The 20469-nt window shown below is 36.5% G+C and overlaps 1 protein-coding gene across 1 annotated transcript; it reads right to left on the bottom strand.

The window, feature by feature from the left end:
• Positions 1–19196: 19196 nt before the first annotated feature.
• Positions 19197–20255, bottom strand: LOC149161290 (E3 ubiquitin-protein ligase RSL1-like; the record flags this gene model as incomplete). Its single annotated transcript, XM_089434831.1, has 2 exons — positions 19197–19367; positions 19573–20255. Coding segments are annotated over 2 exons (783 nt in total), but the record flags the coding sequence as incomplete, so codon positions are not given.
• Positions 20256–20469: the final 214 nt, after the last annotated feature.

Here is a 20469-nt window from a genome sequence, read left to right as displayed (position 1 = left end):
TTTTGGCACATTTATTTATGAAAATAAAGGAAATTAGGAGAAAAGAAAGGTGAAAGGTCACTGGTTGAATGTGAGGAGGAAAATGAAGGAAAATAATGGAAAATGAAGAAATTAGAGGCCTCATGCATAAAAAGGCTTCTAAGGATCAGTAGGCAAGATTTTTTCAGTTCAAGTTTGGATCTCTCTCATTATTCTCTCTCTGTCTCTCAATCAGTTAGAGTTTTCTTAGAGCACACTAGTTTGGAGCAAGGAAAGGAAAAAGAAGGATCAAGGAAAGGAAAGAAGGACTGAAGTAACTTTAGAAGGAATACTTACAGTTAACCCTTTGCATGTGTGATTTCCTAGCGAGTTTGGACATGGATGGCTTTGCATGTTGGTGTATGGTTCTCTTGCTATCAGTGGCATGGTTTTTTCAAGTTATGATAGTGGATTTCAGGCGAGCCTAGCCTTTTTCCAGATGCCATGGTATGTTGGGATGTTTGTTTCAGTTTTTGAGCTTTGGTTTATCATATGGATTTCAGAATCTGGGGTATAGGTGGTCTCAATATTCATTCCCAAAGGCCTAGGAATCCCTTGACCAATTTTGGCGGGATACACAGTAAAGCCTTAGGGAGTAGTCTTGGTTTAAGGCCTAATGATCTGGTTTGGATTGCAATAAAGCCTGAGAGACAAGGAGACAAAAAAATCCTTAAGGATAGTGATAGATTCCAGATGGCATTCCAAGTTCTGTTCAGTTGTGATCAAAGCATCGGTTTCGGTGTAATCACGGTTTTGTGAGGGTGGAGGTGGTTTAACATCTGGATTCCCTTAGTTATTCTTGGATTGGTTTTTCTATGAGATCCCACATTCATGCTTGGAATATGGCACGGGGTGACTGTCTGAAAGAGAGATTTGGTTCAGCCATGTCTATGGTCGGGTGGTACATGGAAGTCCCAGACCTGGTAAGATTTGCCTATGATTAATAAAAGCCAAGTTCTCCTAATTTTTCACTGACTTATATGTGGATTTAATGGTTGTCATATCTATGATATTTATATGGTTTTATGCTGGTTATAAGCATGGTTGAATGACTGGTTCATGTCATGGTTATTTGATACATTTACTTGTAATTGTTAAATGGATAGATGCAAGACCTAAGTGATGATGTAGTAGTTTAATGGAGAAGGAGGTGATCCTTTTGGCTATGTTTCATAAGTTGTTTTTGTCGCTTAAGCTTTGTTTTGTATCCTTGACCTATAGGTTTCATTGATGCCAAGTGTTTCACAGAATGTCAGTCTCGGTTGGGGATGCTCAGGCCTAGTCCTGAGGGTGATTTTTGATTGATCAACGTTGTTATTATGCTTTTAATGAAATCTGGAAGTTACAACAAGTTTTGTGGAGACGCCAGGATTCTAGGCTAGAAAAATGGCTTAAATCCTGGGGTCACTGGCACAAAACTAGCAATTTTGGTCCACAATCGTTGGCAGGCAGGTTTATGAGAGAGAATTGTGGTTTTTGGTAACTCCCTTTCCCATAGCATGAGAGCGATTATGGCCTAAGAGCTGTAGAATAGCAATGGGACCTAGGGACAGGCTATCTGAGTGGCTGACTTGTCTCCTAAGGGTTATGTTAATGATGTTGGATGACTGTATGTGATGTTCCATCTATTCCACTTCCTTCGAGTGGCATAAGAGGTCGAATATGACTGTAGTAGCATCTCTCCTCATGTTTACCCTGGCTGGCATGGTTACTTTAGGTAGACTTGGGAGGGGGTGTTACAGTGAGGATGGTTGCCGCTATGCAGGCTAAACATAGTTACATAAAAGGTTGTGTGATGTTTGTAGTACACATTTCTAATCACAAGGGTAAGGAGGTTGAGGATGCTGATGTGTTAAGAGGGTACCCAATTTTGCAGCAGTTTTAGGATGTATTTCTCGAGGACATTACAGTGTTGCCACCTCACGGGGAGGTAGACTTTTCTATTGAGTTGGTGCTAGGGGAAGCTCCAACATCAAAAGCACCTTACAGGATGAGCACATATGAGTTGGTTGAGTTAAATTTGCAGCTGAAGTAAATGTTGAACAAGGCATACATTAGGCAAGTGTATCGCATTGGGGCACACCAACATTGTTCATGAAGAAGAAAGATGGTACTCTTAGATTGTGCATTGAATAGATAAAGTTGAACAAGGTAATGATCAAGAACATGTATCCATTTCCGATGATTGATGATTTGTTTGATCAGTTGAAGGAAGCAACAATTTTCTCTAAAATCAAATTGTGATCGAGATACCATCAGGTACGCATCAAGGAAGAGGATATCTTCAAGACTGCATTCAGGACCAAGTATGGGAATTATGAGTTTGTTGTTGTTCCATTTAGTTTAACTAATGCTCTAGCTACATTCATGTGTTTGATGAATAGTGTGTTATGTCCTTATTTGGGTAAGTTTTTTATTGTATTCATTGATGACATATTGGTATATTCTAAAAATGAGGAAGAACACGCTGACCATTTAGAAGCAGTGTTGATATTGCTAAGAGAGCATCAGTTGTATGCTAAAATTAGCAATTGAAACTTCTTTCAAACTGAGGTACATTACGTGGGGCATGTTGTCTCTGAAGCCAACATAATAGTGGATCCATAAAAGATAAGGGAAATCATGGAGTGGGCAACTCCTAAGAATGTGGATGAGGTGAGATCATTTATGGGATTGGCAGGTTACTACAGGAGGTTCATTAGGAACTTCTTACGCATTGGATATCCTATCACATCATTGTAGAGGAAAGGTAAGAATCTCGACTGGATAGAAGAATGTGAGGCAAGTTTTGAGCAACTTAAGTAGTTGTTGACACATGCACTGGTGCTAAAGATTATGGATCCGAACAAAGCAGTTTGTAGTGCGTACAGATGCTTGCAAGATGGGACTTGGTGCAGTTCTCATGTAAGAAGGATAGGTAGTTTGTTATTATTCATGGAAACTAAATGAGCATGAGAAGAACTATCCAACACATGATCTTTAGCTAGTGGCGATTATACATGCATTGAATATGTGGAGACATTATCTTCTGGGTAGGAGATTTACATTGATGAGAAACCACAGTGGGTTGAGGTATTTTTTTTACCAGCCGAATCTAAATTGTAGGCAAGATAGATGGTTGGCTACCCTTAGTGAGTTTGACTTCGAGATTAGATAAATTAAAGGAAAGGAGAATCTGGTTGCATGTGCTCTTAGCAAGAAGGTACAGGTAAATCATATAGAAGCTATGAGATTTTATGGGAAAGAGTTACATGATAGGATTTTGCAAGCAAGACAGCGAGATGAAAAATACATGGAGATCATGCACAGGTTACAACAAATTATAGGTGCAGGTGCAGGTATAGGTATAGGTGATCAGGATGCAGACTATCGTCTCACGACAGATGGGTTGGTGCGATTTAGAGACAGGATCTATGTGTTGAATTGCAGTGAACTCAAGAAGCTTATATTGAGGGTGTTTCATGTGAATCCATACTCGAGATATCAAAATAGATTAACGAGGGTAAAGAAGTTCTACTATTCGCCAAATCTAAAGAAGGAACTGGCAAATTTCATGGCTAGATGTTTAGATTGTCAGCAGGTAAAGGTGGAATGTAACCATCCAGGTGGTTGACTACATCCTATATTGATTTGGGAATGGAAATGGGAGGTCATTTCCATGGATTTCATTATAGGTGTTTCGAGGAAAGTGAGGCAACATGATTCTATTATGGTCATGGCTGACAGGTTGAGCAATGTAGCTCACTCCATTCTAGTAAAGGCTACATATTTAGCCAGTGAGGTAGCACAATTGTTCATTAGAGAGATGGTGAGACTACATGGTGTTTCAAAGAAGATTGTGTTAGACAAGGATGCAAAGTTCACTTCCAAGTTTTGGAAGGAGATATTTGCAGGCTCGGGTATAGAGTTGGCCTTTAGTATAGCTTATAATCCACAGACAGATGGACAGATAGAGAGGATCAGCATGATCTGGGAGGATATGTTGAGGATGTACATGATGTGTCAATAAAGGAAATGGGAGGCATTGTATGGAAAACGTTGTAACACTCCCATCAACTGGAGTGATCTAGTGAATAAGGAACTTATTGGAATGGATATGTTGACGAACATGGAGCAGGAAATGCATGTTATATAGAAGAATCTAAAGGAAAGATGGGATAGAAAAAAGATTTATGTGGATCAGCACAAGGTATTTGTTGGCTTGATGGGTCCTGACCCAGGTTCAGAGTTAATTTTTCCAAACAAATCCCTACACTACTGGCCCTAGATGACGAAGAGGCCAAGAAAACTCAAAATTCAACCTCGAACCCTTTCGAGGACGATGACCATGGGATTTTAGGTTTGCATTCCATCAAAATGAATTCGACATTGTAGGAAAAAATTACACAAACCCTCTTGATAATTCTAAAGACATATCGTGTATAATGGAGTATATGCAATCCAATTTATGGTTGGAAAAATATTAAACTGATCGGTCAAACATTACCGTATTTAAAACCACTCTAATCTTTTCCACGAGAAATATTTTCCAAAAAAAAATTATAGGGATTAACAGTCTGTGAGATCAGCTCACTCATAAATCTGATTGCAGATGTGTAATCTGGCTCTTGCATCAGCCTTGGACTCGAATAGGTGATCATCGTCCAACATTGCTCCTTCCTCTTGACTATAACAACAAGCAACCACTCCAAAAAACTATGGTATGTCAAATTGAATGATGATGGCCTCACCACATTCACTAGACTCCAGCACTCTCGACGGGACTTCATTCACCTTTCCTCTGATGCATCCATAGCAATGTCTTAAATATCCCTCCCCACGTTGCTGCCTATTTAAAATATGGTTTGTAGATCATGTTGTTTCCTCTCAATGCTCAGCACACACTCTGACTTATTCTTTTCCCACTCTAACTCATTCTTTGAATACTCTAGTTACCAACACGCACTACGAGGAATCAAATATAGGCTCATCCTGGTGCAATATGTCAGCCTAGAATCTCCTCCAAGGTCTCCTACCCAATGTTTTGGATGGCCACAAAACTAGTGGCACAATTAAAAGGGCGTATGAATAACCCGCTTTGATACCACTATAAGACAACAAAATTGGAAACCAAACTCAAACGTATATTAAATGTGATCTCAAAGAGTGATGTACACAATGTACATATAAATAGATAAATAAACCCTTAATTCAATTTCCAGGTCTTCTTGGACTCTAATAACCACTCACCATAACATAAACATAACCCTGAGGATTAGTTGTCTAACATAATGCCATACTAATTATTGTGGGTTATCTTGCATATTATGAGTTTAATTTATATGTTGGTTTGATAATTACTCAAGATCAATCTATTATATTATAAGTTCTTCGTTATTTGATATATATATGAATTAGTAAGGTTAATTCCATACTCATGAGTGTGGGTTATCTTCCATATTATGAGTTTAATCTATATGTTGTATTTTAAAGGAGTATCTAGTTAGAGCTAATGATCATTTAGTCTGTCGATGTCTAACTAATGATCATTTACTTTATTAATGATGAGAAGAATCCATGTTCAAGCCTTGATTTTTTTTCTACAAAAATTTAGCGTTATGGGAAGGTGCCCTTACCTTTAACAAAATCCTTGTAATTTTCTTGGTTTCCTATTTCTTAAAAGCCTCTGTATAAATTTGGTGATCTGGGGTCCTGGACTAATAAGGTGTAGTTCCTTGCACGCAACCTAGATCTCACCATGGACCGGATATCACATTTAAGTACCTACTGCATGTGGGAATCTAGGGGTCGTGAGGGTCTACACCCCTTTAAAGGGCCCAAATATGTGAGGGGTCATATTTCCTTTAGACCGAAGTTCATATTCAGGGATATGAGGTTGGTTGAGACTAAAACTGTATGAGGAGGGTCAGATCTAATGTGGGTTGGATTATGTTCAACCAAGAGATGTGTCTAGGGACCTAGGATCAAGGGGTGGAAAAGAGTGCGCAACTCAATGAAGGCCCGAATGGGCGTTGTGCCAAATTTCCTTGCATATCAGTAGGATCCATAGATCTAGGAGTTTGGAGGTGGTAATGATCATTGCAATGCTGAAACATTGGATATGTTATGGGTTTAATACTACTGTATTATGCTGCAAAACTACTTGGGAGTAGACAAGAGTTGGACTTCATGCAACCTTGAGTGTGGAACCCTGGTGTCGCCCATCGCCATGTATACGTTGAAAGCAGTACAAACCTAAGTGACATGATGTGGGAACCAACGTTCACCATCCACCACATGTCTTAAAACTTATATGTTGAGGGTGATAACACTTCAGAGCGACATGATGTGGGTTTATGGACCCCATCAGAAGTTGACATCGATAGAAAATGTATGTAACGGGGAAGCCTCACAAAGAATCTTGGGGAAGGTCCCATAGGCCCCAAACCAAGTACACGTGGTAGTGGCCACATGGGGCCTTGACACCACTCACTGCTGAGAACTTCTTGCACTTTTGAGATACGAAGAGCGAGGACAAGACTTCATCGATGTGGCCTTAATTCCACTGCAGAACTTTGACTACCTCTCGCCGCCCACTGTCGAGCTCATGGGGACATAACTTGTTGACGACCGATGATAAGATGGGGGCGACCCGACTATGGTTCTAACTCGAAACCTTGTCCACTGCCCACTGCTCACTACCGAGAGTTGTTAGTGTTACCTTGTGGAGATGGGCAGTTGATGAGGAGAAGGAGGGTTGCGTTAATGATCCAACGTGACATGGCCTGAATGACCCACTAAGTTTGGAACTTGGTCTAAAATGCATATAACGGGGAATATCCCTCAAAACATAGGGAGGGGGACCCTTTGGGCCTCGTGTTCGAAATGACATGGTAATATCTACATGGATGCCATGTAGGAACCTAAGGTGACATGAACAAGAATAGTGATGCCACATTGTATTATCATAATAACACGGACTTGTGTCAAGTTATCATGGTACTTCAATAAGAGCCACATGTGGATGCCATGTGGCAGCCCTATGTTGAGGTGGCCTTATCTGATTGGTCAAACATTAGGAAGGCATAACTTTCAATCCAGTAATCAAATTGAGATAAATTTATATTATTAGAAATCTCTCAACGAGTTAAACACGATGGTGGCATTGGCATTGAGCTTTTATGACATTGAACAAAATGATTTTTTTGTGACTATATCTTCTTAATAGGCCTTGGAGGTCGGGTCAATTTTAGGTAACACCTCCCACAACCTAAGATAGTACAAGGGGGTGGGAGGGAGTGTTAGAACCATGTCCCTTTGATATGTGAGCTAGTGGGATGGCGGTAGCATACCTCCCCACTTCTTGTGTCCCCGTCACCACATCCAGGGAATGTAACAAGACTTTTAACCATGGAGATTCACCCTCACTTTACCATGGAGATTTTTAATTTGTAATTAGGCTTTGTTACGATACCATAGGCTAATATCATGGCTTACTAATACCACATTCTCAAAAAATCATAACTACTATTCATATATCATTTTTCTAATTAATTAATTTAATTAAAAGGATAGAAAAGGCATAACTACTTATGAGATAAATGTCAACTTTTGATCTATAACTATTACTATGAATATTTTAGAATATTTTGTGAAAGTTAAATCGTTACCATCCACCTAGTAATTGTTGATAATTGAATTAAAATTCTAGAAGCCTTATTCCAAAAAGCACATCTATCAATGTAATGTAACTAATTTTAAAAAACCTGAGCACTATATTATATATCATATTACGTTTTCCTATATATTGTTTTCAATTATTTTTCTAGTTATAAATTAATATTTAAATATATTTCTTTAAATTAGAAAATTAATCTTATAAAATTTTGTTAAAATATTTTTTACAAAGTAAAAGGAAAATTAAAATTAATAATTTACATAGATTTTCATTAAATTAAATTTAACTAATTATTTTTACAAATAATATAAATACATACAAAAAAAATTTCATTAATCAAAATTTAAATAACTATTTATTGTAATATAAATATATATAAATGTTATATTATATCGAATGAAACTAATAAACGTATATTATAGAGCAACATGACAATATAAAATGAGTATACATACATTATAGAGACAAACATGACAATATATCATCCTATTGATTTTTATGTACATTTATTTATATCAAATCGCTTATTTATAAATTAAATGTGCAGTCCAATATGGCAATCATTTATTTATAAATTAGATTTATAGTTTAATTTGGCAAAGATTATTTCACTTTGCATATGTATTAAAAGTGATATGTTTTGTTGTTTGACGGTTGATTTTTAGTTGATTTTTTAATCGAATTTGTATTTATGTTTAAATTTGGTTTATAAAATTTATTAATTTATATAGTTTATATTAAATTTAATATATATTTTATATTATTGGGGATTAACGAGTGTTTCTTTTAAATGATAAGTTAAAATATTCATAAATTAATTAATATATATATATATATATATATATCATTTCAATTATATATCATTTTTATGGATTTTTATATACATTATTTACTAAATATATCAAATTACTTATTTAATAAATTAAATATACAATCCAATTTGGGAATTATTTATCTATCTGTTAGAATTACAATATAATTTGGCAAAAATCACATCAATATATAGATGTATTAAGTGTGGCATATGTGTCGTTGTTAGAGTGGTGGTTTTTAGTCTAGTTTGTATTTATATTTGAATTTGGATTATAAACTAGCATTTGCACCTAATGTTGCAAAGAAAACGCCGTAAGGCAAGCCAATAGAAAATGAACTAGTAGCTTGAAGTGTCTTGTAAAATCAATGCAATCTCTGCACAACATTATAATGTTTCAAAAATGATATATTTACAATGTTCAAGATCATTTAGTCAACATTTATTACCATGAAAAATAACAATATAAAGGCCTAGAAAATAGGCTTTTGATCACCCTATGAGGACACAAATAATAATGTTGAAGGTACATTTGAGATAATTTCACAAAATGGCTACTGAAGATGCAATATCCACCTGCAAAAATTAAATTAACCTGAATAAGCATAGAGGAAGAGTGGGTTATGTAGATGGAAAAATTAAGAAGAAGCCCAAGATCATAAAATGAAGGAGAAATAAACTTCAAATAACAATGTTAAATTGACCCTGATTTTCTGAATACAACCATGACCATGAACAACAATGGTGTGATACACTCCATTCCTAGATCTCAACTATAATATTCTATACAGAACGTTTGTGCCCATTTTCACTGAAGAAAAAACCATTACATATAATAAGGTGACAATAAGACAAAGATATGATAGATATGAAATGGGAAATAACCAATAATTGGCGACAAGACTAAAATAGCTATGATACTAAATTTGACAAATAAACTTCTAATTATAATAACAGTTTAATGAATGGAAAAGGAGCTCTACAAAATCTAGAAATAGATGTTGACTTATGAACTTCCATTTAATAAAAATATCCTATTTACGTTAAGAACTTGTAAAAGTACGGAATCAAGTTGTAGGTGGAAATTACATGCATTGCTTCCCCCTCCTTATCACTAGATTTTGGGCCTTTCATTGGTCCTTCTTCACCAAAAATCTTTCCCTCATCCATAGCAATTTTCTGATTTGTTTCTTTCTTTGTTCTCACTTTAGCCTTTGCTAATAGATACAAAACAACCATTGGCATTTTTACTGCAGAAGTTTTTTTTGGAGGTGTTGTAGGATGAGGATACTCAAATAATGAGGGTGTGGCGTGTGAAAGAACCTTAAATTTTGGCTAAAGAACCTTTTTGCCCATTTTCGTTGAAGAAAAAACCATTACATATAATAAGGCGGCAATAAGACAAAGATATCATAGATATGAAATGGGAAATAAGCAATAGGTTGTGACAAGACTTAAATAGCTATGATATGAAATTTGACAAATAACCTTCTAACTATAATAACAGGTCAATTAAAGTTAAAGAAGCTCTACAACAGGTAGAAAGAGATGTTGACTTGTGAACAGCCATTTAATAAAAAATCACCATTTATGTTAAGAACTTGTAAAAATATGGAATCAAGTTGCAGTGGAAATTACTTGCGTTGCTGCCCCTCCTTATCACTAGATTTTGGGCCACTTTTTTTTGGATTTTTACCTCGACAAACTTCATGTCCATTTGAATCTGTTCAAAAAATGCAAAAATACAGAAGATGATCTAAACATGGTACTATCATTTAATATTCGGTGTGCACCCTGCATTTAATTTCAGTCTCCTTTTATAGTATGGGTATTAACCTATTTGTGATAACATAGTTTCTTGAGCTCTCCCAACCACGTTTTAAATTTATTTCTTTTGTTTCCAAGCACGCATCTTGCTACCTGAGTTGTCTCATCTTCGTGGGATTTCCCAACTGTTTATTGAAAAAAGTACGCATGGCACAAAATTTTGGAGCAACTTTAAGAAGATATTTCATAACAGTAACATTATTACTCCAAAATGAATGTCTGTCAGTAGTTAGTGGCTCCTGAGATTTATTATATTTGACATGAAATATATCTACGATGTACAATAAGAATTCAAAAGGCTAGAATACCAACACTATGCGAGCCCTATTATGACCAGCGTTTGCAACAAATCTTTAGGGCACCTCGTAAAAGTAACAAAATTTGATCTCTATTATAGTAAGATTAGAGGATTAATTTCCTTGATAATTTGATTGGTCTTAGCTGAGAACCATGGATGAATTCCAATCTAAAATCAGGATTTGAAGCGATAAGCACAAAAAGATGAAATTTTAAATGTTGACGATTTAGAAAACTGCAAATCGAGTTGGATAAACATATATTCTATATAATGAAAGAGATTTAACAACGGTAGTTCCCTTTTAGCATATTATATATAACACTTATATTTCATCTTCGGTAGTTCCCTTTTAGCACATTATATATAACACCTACATTTCATCTTTGTCATATCCTCGTCGGTCCTGGGTCAGTGGTCATTCAATACACTTCAGCAAGTATAACGATAAGTATTCTCTTACATTGAGAATGTCTGAAGATCGTTTGAGACGAAACGGTAATGGATCTCGCAATTATCAAAACATTCCTTTTTCTCCATCTTGGAATGATCATGAAAAGAAGTGGATGGAAATGGAGGGCGCGACCCCTCTTTTCCATTGTTCATAATCTGCATAAATGGAAAGGAAATCGCCACAAATAAGAACCAGATATGAGATAAATAAATAAAACACTATCTCTTGTGGACTAAGACGTGTACCCACGTCACAAGTTGCCTCAAAATCAATCACAACGAAGTACTGAAAATCTTGGAGTTGAAGTTCCTGGGCATTCCCTTGAGGATGCAGTTTGAAAGGTAGTTGCAGTTCCGGGGCATTTCCTTGAGGTTGCAGTTTAAAAGGTACATTCTGAAGACTGCTTCCTGGTGGCACCATGTAGTCCCAATTCCTTTGACTAATAAGTCCTTGCTTCAATGTATGTGTTGGGTACGTATGAAAACTGAAAGCTTGTGGAAAGTACACAAGGGCATCTGGTACACTCATAGACATTGCCTTTATATAACCTTCATTGAAAGGTAGTACATATCCATGGGGATTTAGTACACTGTCAAAATCTGGTATGCCACATGAAAACAAATCTTTCTCACTCTTTATTGCTATGCAAACTCCAACAGTGCCATAAAAGTTAAAACATGCAATTCTATTTGGTGACCACATTATAGGAACCTCGTGGTTCCTTATAATTTGTTCTGCATTATCATGGAGAAAAAGTTAGAACACATCAGCCAGAAAAACAATTATTTAATACTGTATATTCCTAAGTCTAACCTAGTGACCTATCATATCTTTATGTTTAGGCTTGTAGATGGGAGTTTGGGTATCACATCCTTTTGATTTTTGTTAGTCTTCTTCTGTGGGCTGTTTTGCATTCTCAACTTTGGATTTTGAAGGTGTTTTTTTGGCAATTCTGGCTTTCCTCAAAGTGGTACTCGGTCTGGCAATTAGAGAACTTTGGGCTTGTCTCTTACTCAAGCCTGTAAGACTTTGACTTATCCTTTTATATTTGTTTGCTCAAGGGATTCCTTTTGGATGTTTGCCATGTATACTCCATTAGGGCAATTCTGGGAGCTTTGGGATATGGATTACCAGGAAGTTCCGTAAATGCACAAAGTTTTGTGAAGGCGTGAAGACTTCATTAACAACAATAGGGCATCTATATTCTTGGTAACATCTAAGGCCCATGAAAAATGAGCACCAATGAATTAGAATAAAATGGCTATTAGATAAAAATAAAAACAATACAACGCCAGAATCTCACAAAAGAAATAATAAAAATAATTTGACTCTTGCAATACTTGCCAACTTTTGTTTGCCATTTTGATTGTAAATGAAGATTATAGAAGTGCTCAGAACCACTTATGTTGCATGCTTCAAGACATCCTAAATTAAAACCTAGGTTAACAAAGAAAATCCTCCATAGGCTGCATACATATGATAAGTCAGTGCTCCAAGTACTCTGGATGTAACAAATTTAAGGATGTTCAATTTGAACTGGTGATTTTTGGCAAATTTTTAAAGTTGTGAGTGATCTAATTATAAATTACAATTTACTTGCATCAAAGCAAAGCAAACAAATTAAACAAAACTGAAAACATGCAGCACTGTACATGGATGCAAAGAGGTACACCTTAAAAATCAAATAACTACAAAGCTTTAAATAGTCTACAGTAAAACAACATGCATCTTAAGCTCCACTAGCCAGAGCTAGCCACAGACTTGACAATCCATAGATTCAACCTACTATTGCAGAAGAGCTCAAATGCTATTATCTGTTGTTATCTACGAAGAGATATCTACAAATCTAGCGTGTACTTTCATCTCTATAGCAATATTAATATTTGAAATAATTGAAGATAATGTACATGTGACGTTGAACTCTGCAAGAGACGACCAGATAAGAGAAAAACGCTTAATAAAGTGAGATGTGAAGACTATACAGAGTTTGCTTTGCTTCTATGCCAAGCAAGTTGCCATCTACATGAAAGATGTCTTGCAATATCAGAGAACATGTTTAGCCAGTTTAGACACGGAATATATACAATGTAACCGGATATACTTTTACATACCTTATAGATTGGAGTTAAAGGGGAGATAAATTCTTCTTAAAACTGTGATTGCTTTAGTCCTTGTGTAGATGTTCAGGGATTTCCGTGGATGCTAATAAAATTTCATTTTAGATAAATGTCCACCTTACCACCCATCACCTTTCAAGTAAAGAAGGCATGGATCCAATCAGCTTAATTGACATGACAAAATTGTAATAGAGTTATAAACCTATTTCCAGTCAACAATTCCTTTAAGGGCAAATAACGTCTTCAGCAGAAAAACTCCTCTTGACTCTTGATATGGATACTAGGATTCATCTTTGTCATATCCTTGTCGGTCCTGGGTCAGTGGTCATTCAATACACTTCTTCAAGTATAACAATAAGTATTCTCTTACATTGAGAATGTCTGAAGATCGTTTGAGACGAAACGCTAATGGATCTCGCAATTATCAAAACATTCCTTTTTCTCCATCTTGGAATGATCATGAAAAGAAGTGGATGGAAATGGAGGGCGCGACCCCTCTTTTCCATTGTTCATAATCTGCATAAATGGAAAGGAAATCGCCACAAATAAGAACCAGATATGAGATAAATAAAAAAAAAAGCACTGTCTCTTGTGGACTAAGACGTGTACCCACGTCACAAGTTGCCTCAAAATCAATCACAACGAAGTACTGAAAATCTTAGAGTTGAAGTTCCTAGGCATTCCCTTGAGGATGCAGTTTGAAAGGTAGTTGCAGTTCCGGGGCATTCCCTTGAGGTTGCAGTTTAAAAGGTACATTCTGAAGATTGCTTCCTGGTGGCACCATGTAGTCCCAATTCCTTTGACTAATTAATCCCTGCTTCAATGTATGTGTTGGGTACGTATGAAAACTGAAATCTTGTGGAAAGTACACAGGGGCATCTGGTACACTCATAGACATTGCCTTTATATAACCTTCATTGAAAGGTAGTACATATCCATGGGGATTTAGTACACTGTCAAAATCTGGTATGCCACATGATAACAAATCTCTCTCACTCTTTATTGCTATGCAAACTCCAACAGTGCCATAAAAGTTAAAACATGCAATTCTATTTGGTGACCACATTATAGGAACCTCGTGGTTCCTTATAATTTGTTCTGCATTATCATGTAGAAAAAGTTAGAACACATCAGCTAGAAAAACAATTATTTAATACTGTATATTCCTAAGTCTAACCTAGTGACCTATCATATCTTTATGTTTAGGCTTGTAGATGGGAGTTTGGGTATCACATCCTTTTGATTTTTGTTAGTCTGCTTCTGTGGGCTGTTTTACATTCTCAACTTTGGATTTTGAAGGTGTTTTTTTGGCAATTCTGGCTTTCCTCAGAGTGGTACTCGGTCTGGGAATTAGAAAACTTTGGGCTTGTCTCTTACTCAAGCCTGGAAGACTTTGACTTATCCTTTTATATTTGTTTGCTTAAGGGATTCCTTTTGGATGTTTGCCATGTATACTCCATTAGGGAAATTCTGGGAGCTTTGGGATATGGATTACCAGGAAGTTCCGTAAATGCACAAAGTTTTGTGAAGGCATGAAGACTTCATTAACAGCAATAGGACATCTATATTCTTGGTAACATCTAAGGCCCATGAAAAATGAGCACCAATGAATTAGAATAAAATGGCTATTAGATAAAAATAAAAACAATACAACCCAGAATCTCACAAAAGAAATAATAAAAAGAATTCGACTCTTGCAATACTTGCCAACTTCTATTTGCCATTTTGACTGTAAATGAAGATTATAGAAGTTCTCAGAACCACTTATGTTGCATGCTTCAAGACATCCTAAATTAAAACCTAGGTTAACAAAGAAAATCCTCCATAAGTTGCATACATATGATAAGTCAGTGCTCCAAGTACTCTGGATGTAACAAATTTAAGGATGTTCAATTTGAACTGGTGATTTTTGGCAAATTTTTAAAGTCGTGAGTGATCTAATTATAAATTACAATTTACTTGCATCAAAGCAAAGCAAACAAATTAAACAAAACTGAAAACCTGCAGCATTGTACATTGGATGCAACGAGGTACACCTTAAAAATCAAATAACTACAAAGCTTTAAATAGTCTACAGTAAAACAGCATGCATCTTAAGCTCCACTAGCCAGAGCTAGCCACAAACTTGACAATCCATAGATTCAAACTACTATTGCAGAAGAGCTCAAATGCTATTATCTGTTGTTATCTACGAAGAGATATCTACAAATCTATCGTGTACTTTCATCTCTATAGCAATATTAAGATTTGAAATACACCTATGCATGTTCACTTTAATTCCACTCAATGCTAGTATTGTGTCACCTTAGCGAATAGATCCAGTTAGATGTGTATGTATTTCTAATATTTTGTCAATGCTTGCACTAGTAGTACTTATTTGGATTAACAAACTGTTATTGGACTTTATAAAATATTTTTTTTTTCCATGAAGACAACATATGATGGTATGTATACAACAGTTACATTTTATCAAGAAAATCCAGCACAAAAGATTTGAAGAACAAGAGCTAACATGGTTTTACTAGCACTTCAGCAAATGGGAGGTGGGTTCTGCAGTTGATGACTGAGCTAGTCCCCTTTACTGTTTTGTTATGTTTATGCAAATCATCAATTGCATTTACATATCAGTGATTTGATCTCTTCCTTTCCATTAAAGTTAAACCTTAAATAATAAAAATCCATGTTTTCAAGAGATGGACTGTGTAGATGCTAATATGACATCTGGATCACAGTTAATAAACATAGGACACAGACATACATTGAGTTTAAGAGGTCAAGGCAGTTGTAGCAAATCAGATTTAGAAGCTACGACAACTCCTTGACAAACATAGGAAACTGAAATGATTTGAGAAGATATGACATGGGAGTGATGACGCTGGGAGAGCTTTGTTTGATTAAAAGAATGAAACACTTACATATGATAGAGCTTGGCATGATCTTGTGTTATGTGACTTGTCTTGAATGGGACAAGACAGGCTTCTTGTGTTATGTGACTTGTCTTGAATGGGACAAGACAGGCTTACTTTTCTAAAATTTTCAATAAAATGCATAGGTTCTGCAAACCGTTAAAATTAAAAATTGAAATGTTTTTGTAGACAGTATACACGGTACTTGCCACAGTATTTGGAGTGTATATATCTTTCGATCAATTTTCAGGCCTTTTGCGCAGTGCAGCTACCCCAGCTGCTAAATATAAAACCTTGGGCATTGGAGGTTTTCATTAGAAAGATAATATAGTTGCTAGATAGACAGCGACAACGTCGGTGGCACCAGGATGGGTTGTAGCAAAGGCGAAGGCACATCGATTTCTTATCAGTGCAAATAAGGTTTTTCACAAACCTCTCCTTGTATGAAAATGTCTTTCAATTCCATTAAATAGTAATCCGTCGCGGCAGCCCCTCCTTCAATGACAACCAATCCTCTTCAATTAAAGACCATCCGCCTCAGCAGCTCCTCCTCCAGTTAAAGCCAATCCTCTGCAGCTGGCAGAGATGAGCTATATAGATAGTTAGATAGGCAATTTATTTAATGAAATTCTCTGATCATTGCGATTTTATCATATCAAATTGTGAAAACAATGAGCAGGAAAGAAATATAACTCAGATTTTCAATCGGCTGCCCAGACCCTCCTTCAATGAGAGTCAATACTCTGCAATTAAAGACAATCCGCCGCAGCAGCCCCTCCTCCAATTTAAGCCAATCCTCTGCAAAGAGAAGAGATGAGGAATATATAAGTAATATATATTTAATTAGATTTTAATCTCAACGATCAAGAACCTAAAAATGTGAAAAATATATGATATATTAGCGAATGAAAGCAGCAGCAGGATAATATTAAGCAATTTCTCTGCAAACCAGGATCTAGATTATCCTTCGTGCAAATATTTTTTCAAACCCTTTAAAAAATATCTTTATCACGAGGAACTGTTTATTTACCTGGTTGCCTCCAATATTGCTTTTTCAAACCCTTTAAAAAATATCTTTATCACGACGAACTGTTTATTTACCTGGTTGCCTCCAATATTGCTTAAACTCCATGTCCGATTGCGAATATTCAACTGCAGAATTGTACACGAGGATGGAATTCAAATATATTTAAAGTTTCACTCACATGCGTGAAAATCCCAGAGAAAATAAAAGAAAAGATCATTAAAAATTAAACCGAAAGCTGCAGAGAAAATATAGTGAACATCAATAGAAATTAAACAGAAAGCAGTACAGAAAATACAATGAACATCAATAAAATCAAACTGAACAATATTGAGAAAAAAGAAATCCACAGCATCTCAGAAAACCATGTTGGAGACGAAAGGAAACCTAAAAGAAACTCGTAAACAAACATAACAAAACCAAACAGAACAAAAGAAAACAGAGAACCGAAAAGAGGAGAGGACGTTGAATGTAAAGATGAGCCAGAAGCTGGTAAAACACGCAAATGGCCAAGAGGCAGTAGAAAAGACACGCAAATGGCCGAGAGGCAGTAGAAAAGACAAATTAGGAACAAAAACTGTAACTTAAGTTGATTTGCATGCTTGTCAGATACCATATGCCATGCGCGGACAAATGCCAGATGCTATGCGCGGGGAGGGATAATGAATCGAACCCCTCGAATCAAATGGCTAATATTAATTCCATCGTCTAACAACGAAATCAAGGGCGCAGGAAGGTACAGAGTGGCACTGGAGGGGAGTTCTTCCCAGAGGAACGCCTTACGACGTAACAAATTCAAGTTGCAAATAGGCATAGAACAAACAATTGGACACAAGAATCGTTGACCTAGAGGGAGTAAGGTAATGAGAAAGAGTATGTTCTTGAATGGCAACATGCATAGGCCTTTTGAAAGATATCAATGTTAGGATTAGAGAGGAGGGTGATAAATTAATATGGTCCATATTATGTGCCAAAATTAGGTTATAAAACACATGCCAAGGAAGAGAAGAACAATACACATGATGGTGGGAATTATTATAGAAACTAAAATGTCGAACAAAATTAAAAAAAATCATATGGATGCTTTGAAACAATAGGGATCCAACATGGGACATGCTACAAAGAAAGAAAATTTTCACTAGTTATAGATGGTGCAATGTATGCCAAAAGGCAGAAGAAACAAATAAACATAATTATGACTTGCCCATTTGCAAAAAAAGTTTGGAAAGAAGTGGAGGGGATGATGAGGTCCCATAAGTTTTGGGTAGGTGGGGATGTTGAAATGGCTTTCAAGTCATGGTATGCCAACAAGTTTATAAAAAAAATTGAGCTCTTCCCGTAAAAACTGCATGGGAAGTTTTGTTGGCTAAGTGCTGAAAATGGTTTGAAGACAAAAAGACTAACCATTAAAATGTTTTGTCTAGGCTTTAAACATATATAATGCATAGGAGAAACAATCTTCACATAATCATTCGAAAAAGATAATATACAAAATCTTCCATGCACATATTAATGGTGCTTCTCATGGGACACCTTGGTGTTGAGTAAGAGTTCTATCTATCTCACAAAATCATAGCATAAAATTCAAAGCTGAAATTGAGTTGGAATCAAAAAACAACTTGATCACTCTCAAACTAAATTTGAAATTTAGATTCCAGAATCCAGTGTTTTCACTAATAACGACAAAGCAAAGAAAATACTATCAATAATTTTAGAAATATTATAATATGTTATTAAAAGAAAAACCATTTCTTTATGCGTTACATCGAATCTTTATTTCTACATCACACAGAGACACGTCACTTTCAGTTGCTAATTTATATCCCATCAGAACACCGACTGTAACAGAATATTAGTAACCTCTGGGTTGTAAAGAAAAGCACTGTGCACACTAATTACTGACAGCAAACCAAAATATTCCATCCAAATATTCCATTACAAGGAACTAATTGTTGCACAAATGGCGTGAGCAGGCTTTGCCTCCTCTGCCATGGAAGTGCATTCATACAGACAATATATTTGGGGATGCTGCACAGAATCCCCATAGCACCATCTAAACACAATCCACTAACATAGTAATTACCCGGTAAAAATCATCTACAGCCTGCGTGTATTGCAAAAAATATATATCATCAGAACTCCTGGGATTATGAACCAGTCAACGTATTAAGCGGTCAACAGTTGTCCGAGGACAATTGCAGTCAGGGCTTCCATTTCTCCATGAGGTGCCACAAACGTAACAGAATTCGTGTTGGCACCTGCATTGACCATCACCAACACAGATTACTTACGAACCCAAAAACCCTGATTGCACAGTAACCGATTATTCGGTTTGTAGCGTTTTCTTTAATAAACAAGATGCCCAGGTTCAATTCTCAGCCCTAAGTCTTTATATGGGCTCTACTTTACCTGAGAATTCAACAGACAAGCGAAGAATTTCAGAAAATAAACGAAAAAACGTACCTGCAAGTAATGTGATTACACCCATAGATCAATTCAACCATCGATTTGCACTTTCCACAGCGGCGCCACTTATGATCCTCGGCCAGCTTGAGAAGCAGAAAATCCGCTTCAGTTTTGTCGGTGGTCGGCAGGCTCTGAAACTCGGAGCACTGTAAATTTGCATGCCACGGAACCTTGCAACGCGCGCAGAACAACCTGTTGCAGAAGGGGCATTCCGCCATTTCCACTTCCTCCACATCCAAGGTTCCAACACTTTCCTTGACAAGAAGTCCAGAGCAGTCGGAAAAGGGGCAGTATACTTTCAGGGCTTCGGGAATTTCTGCCTCCACCATTACAGCCGACCACTGCTCAAAGATCTCCGCAAGCAGAAAATACCTGCACTCATCCAGCGTCAATGCTTCTCTGCAAGTTTCATGCGGGCAATATATCTGATGCCTCCGTTGTTCGAGCATCGAGTGGATGTACCGCGTCATGCACGCCTCGCAAAAACGATGAAAGCAAAGACTGCCCTCAAACATATCGGACGACTCCTCAAAGCAAATCCCGCAGAGTTTCACAAATACAGACTGCGAAATTATCGAGCGATCCTTGTTCAACAGAGAAAACCCTGAATCCACAATGATATTCTTCCCGGTTTCTCTTTCTCTGGCTGAAAACCCCTGCACACATGAAATAGAACCCCATCAAATTAAATAAACGGAGTGAATTGCACAACAGATAAAATAAAACCCCATAGAATAAAGTGAACGAAGTGAATTGCAACCGTAAAGATGAGCCAGAAGCTGGTAAAACACGCAAATGGCCGAGAGGCAGTAGAAAAGACAAATTGGGAAGAAAAACTGTAACTTAAGTTGATTTGCATGCTTGCCAGATACCTGCCATGCGCGGAAATGCCAG

This window comes from Pinus tabuliformis, chromosome 5_2 (genome assembly GCF_031772625.1).
Source record: "Pinus tabuliformis cultivar Carrire ecotype Pingquan chromosome 5_2, CPIR1, whole genome shotgun sequence".
NCBI lineage: Eukaryota > Viridiplantae > Streptophyta > Pinopsida > Pinales > Pinaceae > Pinus > Pinus tabuliformis.
The sequence above is the reverse complement of the archived record's forward strand: the minus strand, read 5'-3'. Positions and strand labels throughout refer to the sequence as shown.